This window comes from Centruroides vittatus, unplaced genomic scaffold, assembly GCF_030686945.1.
Source record: "Centruroides vittatus isolate TY-2023 unplaced genomic scaffold, ASM3068694v2 contig_1309, whole genome shotgun sequence".
In the NCBI taxonomy this organism is placed as follows: Eukaryota; Metazoa; Arthropoda; class Arachnida; order Scorpiones; family Buthidae; genus Centruroides; species Centruroides vittatus.
In genome coordinates this window covers 1043208-1049744 of record NW_027120832.1, presented here as the reverse complement: position 1 = coordinate 1049744, position 6537 = coordinate 1043208, and the positions used below count along the sequence as shown (strand labels likewise).

Sequence of the window (6537 nt, the reverse complement as noted above, 5' to 3'; positions counted from 1 at the left end):
GAAAAATTCAAGAAGCACGAAATACAGCTGACGAAAATGAAAAATTTTACGCTGAAATTGGAAAAAGAATTTGGGGACAATTTACAAGGGGAAACGGCATACCCCAGAAGAACAATAAGACAGGTAAGTGAAATATCAAATAATTCGTGTTCATTTTAACCATCGATTGGGTATTTATTACTCCACACTTAGCTACTATGTCGTTACTTCATGTTCGATCGATCGATCATCCACTGACTTCGTTCAAGATATTAGAGTTCGTACGTTATAATATTGCTCATAATCCGATTTGATTTATGTTTTGAGCATACTTTACTATCAAATTAAATAATTGTAAAACATTAACCAATTGGTAGAGATATACGAGGGTTATCAAGCTGTAATGAAGCCAAGTAATCTAGATCACATCAAGAAAAGAAGACTAATTTTCTTTTCCTGATGTGATCTCGATTACTTGGCTTCGTTAAAGTTTGATAAGCCTCGTACATCTCTACCAATTGGTTATTTGAGTTAATTATTTAATTTAATACATTAGAGGGAAGAAGGTTACAATTATATACTTCACTATCATTTCGTCGCCATCTTTCAAACTGGCAATGCCACTGCTGACCGGGTCCCACCCATATCGCTGTTTCATCACACAATTGATTTCGTATTTCCATGTGTTACTAACACCATTATCCATCAGATTTTCGACCTAATATATACAGTACGTACGAAATTTACTTGTCACTTCAAAATCTATCGGTTTTTTGGTTTTGAAAGCAATTCGTTATCGTAACCTGATTTTCCTAGGGCTTTAAGAGGGATGCTTTCTAGTGCCCCACAATAACCATGCATAAGCTTATCGAAATCCACGAAATACATTTCCTATAAATCATTTTTTATATAAATGTTAATTAAAGACTTTTTTTGGAGAGAAATAAACTGTCACAAAGTAAAAATTCCAGAGAAATTTAAATAACAAAATGTATAAAAATGCGAAAAAAGTAAAACAATGGGTGGCTTACATTGTGCCTCCCAGTTGCAGCCCTCCCACTTAGCACTCCGGATGGCATGGCGCCGTAAACAAGTAGCGATGATTGGTACAGCTGGTACGTAAACAAGTAACTGTGTATTTCTTCAAGAAGATAAGCAGAAACAACAAAGGGAGAGAGGTTGCAGCTGTAGCTATAGGCTTTTCCCTAGGGCTACAGCTGCATGTAATAAAATATTGGTTATAAATGCCAGAAAATTAGTTCATGTAGTTTCGAGTGTGAAGGAAAACAAAAGAAATATAATAAAGCGTCAGAAGAAAGGATGGGAGGGCCTGAGGCATCGTATGGGTCGACCGGGCTTCACTACTCTGCTAACTTTCTGATTTAAATGCAAAACGCGATAGGTTTAAATAGAAAAAGTACCTAAAGATGTAAACGTTTAGGAGTAGAAGTTTTCAATTAAAAAAGATCTCGGTGATTGATCATGAAAAAGTGTGGATTTAGGAACTTCTCATTATACGCATTCCAACGAAAAGACATTTCAAAACAAGTATAAATACAATATATAAATAAGTAATAATTGACTTTAACAATATTATCGAGAGCGATTGTGGATACGCAGAGCGGCACAAAAACCAGTTAATCGTTATAATATCTAAGTTGTCTTTAAGGGTCGAGTTATAAACTGCGTAACGTAACCGTATCCGTATTCGTAAATGTTTGCTACACTGGATATCTATAGCAATAGTTATAAACTACCGTAAAACCTTTTCCGTAACAAACTTCTTTACGATTTACGAAGCAGTCTATCGTGAGCATGCGCAAAATCATCGGTAGTTATTGCCAGATCTAACACTATAATTATTTATTAATTTTATTATTTTTCTATTTTTTTATGACCAAAGTAATTCTTATCTTAAAATTTTATATTATTCAGAAGCAGCATTGTCAGTCAAAAGTTACGTTTCGACCAATTTGTCAAAGTTTCGTCGGTTGCTTCCGGCACAACTTCCGATTGTATATCGACTGATGGCGACTTAGCGCATTCGCAATTCTCCGTATCCCTACCGTAAACGTTTGATCGATCCAAACTTTTCTTATGGAATGCGGTACGGCCATACGGATACGATACGGAGTTTATAATCATGCTATACGGATACGGTTACGTTACGAAGTTTATAACTCGACCCTAAGCTATCTAGAATATGAACTGTTAACTGCCTCTTCAGCATTAGTATATATTAATATCTGTTAGTCACTGAAGATATTACAATGCAACATCGTGATAATTAATAAAGTATTCTAATTTCTCTAACCTACGACTAATTAAAATTGACTGTTGCATTAATGTGCCAAATTTCAAGCTCTCGACGACAACGGGTACAGCTTTGAATATTCAATTCTTAAAAAATTAATTGTATAATTAAAAAATGCAGATAATTTAAATTAAAATCCTGAACAACAATGTTTAATTTATTTATTACTAATTTACGCCAGACTAAAAGAATTATCGGGATACAAACTTTTTCTTATAAATAATAAATGCTTTGCAGATTTATAACAAAATTCATGTTTTTGAATTCCAATGTGAATAAAAATACAAAAAATTGTGAATTTTGTTTTGTTTTGTAGGAAAATATCGATAAGTAATGAGTTTTTCTAAATGAAACATAAAATCATAAAGATTTTAAGGTTTTCTTCAGAAAAGATTTTGGAACAATTCCTGCAAACTTTAATCGCTTATAAATTACATCACTAGTTAAAGTTTATTTAAATATAATTAACTGCAGTGTAACATTTCGTTAAACGACCAAACAACCTTTTAAATATTAAATGAATATATTTAAACAATAGAAATTTCTATTCGTCATAAGAAGACAAAAACAAATTTTCAATCTTTACACTTCCCTTTCATACTAGGGCAACACAAGACAAAGTAGAAACACTCTTATTTCATCAAGTCGGCTCCCCCGAACGATTTTAATCCATCCGTGTAAACTTAGCCGTGTAAACCGTGTAAATCTAGTGTTAAGCTACGTTAAAGCATCTATACACTACGTTACCTATTCAAGTGTTCATACTGTTCATTAACTTTACGCTTAGCCATCAAGTATCAACAATTCTATAATCTTTCGTTTTACGATTGTTTCAAGTGGATATTTTTCTACTTTGATAATTAGGTTATTGTCTTTCGACGCCATTTCCTACATTTTCCCTCGCCTTTCGTTCCTAAACGTTTGAAACGGAAGTTACGTTATACAATAATTTTTTTCAAATAGAGAAATATTTTTTATTTCAGAGGATAGAAATGTCGACGGTGAGCGGCATGATGTATTAAACGACGATTTCAGAAATCGGTGCCAGATACAAGGTGCACCATTATTCGAACCTGGAGAAAATAATTCAGTTTCATCCTCAAATATCAGCGGAAGACGACCAACCCAAGACGTCACACAGGAAGACATTTTGTCGCATTTTAAAAATATGAGATGTCCCGATCGTCCATTTTTAAATTCAGTCGATCCCTGGAATTACCTTGAAGAGGAGACGGAATTCTGCTTAAACAGAATGTTTCTGTTTACACTTTTAAATTTAATCCAAGAAATGCCGAAGGATTTATTTTATGAATTTCGATGCGAGATTGAAGAAACAATAAACAGATATAAGAAGGAAGCATTTTTGCGACGAAATCGATCACCCAATGAAAGAAATTGGCATCAGGAATACCCAAAGCCTAATAATGGATCGACGGTTGCCTCGACGGGTTCTTCGACACCCAGAAAAACGGAGGGACACATGGAAAATACTTCATCTCTACCTTATACTGGTAAATATTCAATTTGTTAAATGCATTTTCAAGTAAATTGGAATTTTTGAAAGTTAATATTCATTAATCGAATTGATCGAATCGTTAAGTCATTAATCGAATATCTTGCACGTTCTGATTAATGCAAAGCTTTCAATAACTCCTTGAAATTAATTTCACGTGATGTAACATTACTTGTATAAAAGCAGTAACTTATGTCCAGACCATGGCCTTTCCAACTTTTTTATTAATTCTTTGTGGCACGGAATTAACTTGTAGCATTCTTGAGCAGTAATTTCTTTCCACAACGGACGTATGTTTTCGTCTAAATCTTTGAAACTTAAAATGTTTTTGTTTCAGTTATATTTTCACATTATCTCATTTTTTCTATGGAATTAAGGTCTAGTGAATTGCCAGGCCATTCTAATACCTCTATTCCTATGTTTTCAAAATATGATTTCCTTTTCTTGACTGTTTGGACAGGGACACTATTCTGTTGATAAATGTATTCACTGTGAGAAAGTAATATTTAACTGTTGGTATAAGATTTACATCCACTATTTTAATTTAAAGTGATTAATCAATGTTTTGCTTCACAATTTGTAAGATTCCAAGTCTATAAACAGTTGAAAACTCATGATGCAAATTTTATAGTTTTTGAAATACGATTAGGAAGATACTCCTGGCTTTTTCTGTCAACATCTTTGTGTTTCCATTCGTAAGACGACAAAATCTTGTCATAAAATAATACTTTTTCCACTTAAGGTTCCAATCTTTATATTTTCTATTCCACCTAATACTCTCTTGTTTCATTGCACTTGAAGCAACAATCTCTTTACCTGGTTAAATCCATAGCCCATTTCTTTTAGTCTCCACTTTGTTGTTTTTTTATAAATAAGTTTAGTTGTATTGTTCCATTTGTTAGTTGACATTTTAGTTGAATTTTTCCTAGGACTTGTTATAAGATTTCTGAGAAACTTGTCTTCTGTCTTTCTAGAATATCCTGATCTTGGCTGCACGTGTGTTTTTCCAGTTTTTTTTTTCTGTACTTTTTAATAATTCTACCCAGAGTAGATTTGTGACATTCAATTAGCTTGCTTATTTCTGAGTTTTTCTGAAAACACCTTGTAAATGTATTTTTAATAATTGCATCTTTTCAAAATGGTTTTCAATTAGGAGCCGTAGCTATAATTAAATTATTTTAATTCTAACGAGTCCAATATTCTAAGTATTTCTGCTATTACAAGTTAAAACACACAATGGTTGTTTTATATAAAAAATATAAAATTGTTATAACATAATATGGAAAATTCGTGCTCTCGTAAAACCTGAGCATCCCACCCAACTCTTTGATGTCATCGCTTTCAAACTTTGGAACAAGTAAAAACATACAGGATTTTCTAATCCTTAATTAAATTTCTGTTAATTATTACAAACTTGTACGCTTCTTACGTAATTTTAAAGTACAAATTACCCAGCAGACATGCCTAAGATTAAAGTAATAAGGACACACGTTGAAATAAAAAACACGTGAAAAGTTTGGTTATTTCAGTCTATTATTTTCATGTTTTTCAACAAAATGAAATCGAGTTCGTCTAGGTCATGGTAGCTAGTATTTTTCACAGGATCCTAGAGAGAAACCAAGAATAATTTTTTGCAGATTATTCTAACTCGTACTGGTGAATAGTGGGGTAGCCTAAGTCTAATACTTTTAATGAATTCCTTATGTGAGACCGTAAAAGATACAGCCCCATTTGTCTTTGTTAAGGTCCGAAACACCTTATCTATTTCTTGGAGATATGAGCGATTAAAATAGATTAGACGATTTCTAATTATACCTCATAAAATTCAATAATTCAGTTTCTAAATATAACAAAGAGTAATTAATGTCTGCCGAGTTTAACTTAAAAGCAATACATCAGACAATAACTAAACAAAATATGTAAATTTCATATTAAATAATTATTATTCATTTATTTATTCAGACACGAAACGTTTCTTACACACAGTTAAGTTAAATTCTTTTGTTTTTTAGAGGATAGAAGCGCCGAGAGCCAGAATCAGCACAAAGAAAAAAGAACATTTATATACGAAGAAGGTTCGAGAAAACGCATATTTTCAAATATAAAAATGTTTCCTGGTTTTAGTAAAAATCCAACTGTTTGTTCAAGTGCAAACAAAAGACCCGAAGAGGAACATTTTGGAGATATCCCTTATCCTGAACATTGCAAGATTTCACATTCAGATCCCAGAAATTTAGATCATGACTCGGATCACGTTTCAACTTGGACGAGTTCGGAGTTTATTCTGTTGATTTCAAAACCTTATACGGGATTGCCACCGGATTTACGTTACGGACTGCTAAAAGAACTTTCAAGACTGATAGATAAATATCAAATGGAGAAGAATTTCATACGAATGCGCAATGCTTTGAAACGTTCTGGCGAATATCCATACCCTGGCAATGGATCCAGAGTTGATTCAGAGCGAACATCAAAAAACGTGGAAAATAAAAATTCATTTTCACGTTCTGATTATCCATTTCCAATTTCGTTCATGCCATATCCTCATCCTTAAAATCCAATTTGCCTGATTTGTTTATTTTTATCTTTTAAAGTATTAGTTCCTGAGTAATTTGCATGACAATTTATTGTATTCTTTCTGAGATTTTTGTATTTTTTTATTATTTATAAATGATTTTCATTTTACTCTTTGTCCATTTTTGACTTCCCGCAATAAAGAAAGTGCAAATCA

The 6537-nt window shown here is 32.5% G+C and overlaps 1 protein-coding gene across 1 annotated transcript; it reads left to right on the top strand.

The window, feature by feature from the left end:
* The first annotated feature begins 6 nt into the window (after window positions 1–6).
* LOC136990187 (uncharacterized) lies at window positions 7–6537 on the top strand. The gene is made up of 3 exons (XM_067288558.1): window positions 7–123; window positions 3277–3804; window positions 5819–6537. The coding sequence occupies exons 2-3, from the start codon at window positions 3462–3464 to the stop codon at window positions 6358–6360; spliced, it is 885 nt and encodes a 294-aa protein (XP_067144659.1). The 5' UTR covers window positions 7–123; window positions 3277–3461; the 3' UTR covers window positions 6361–6537.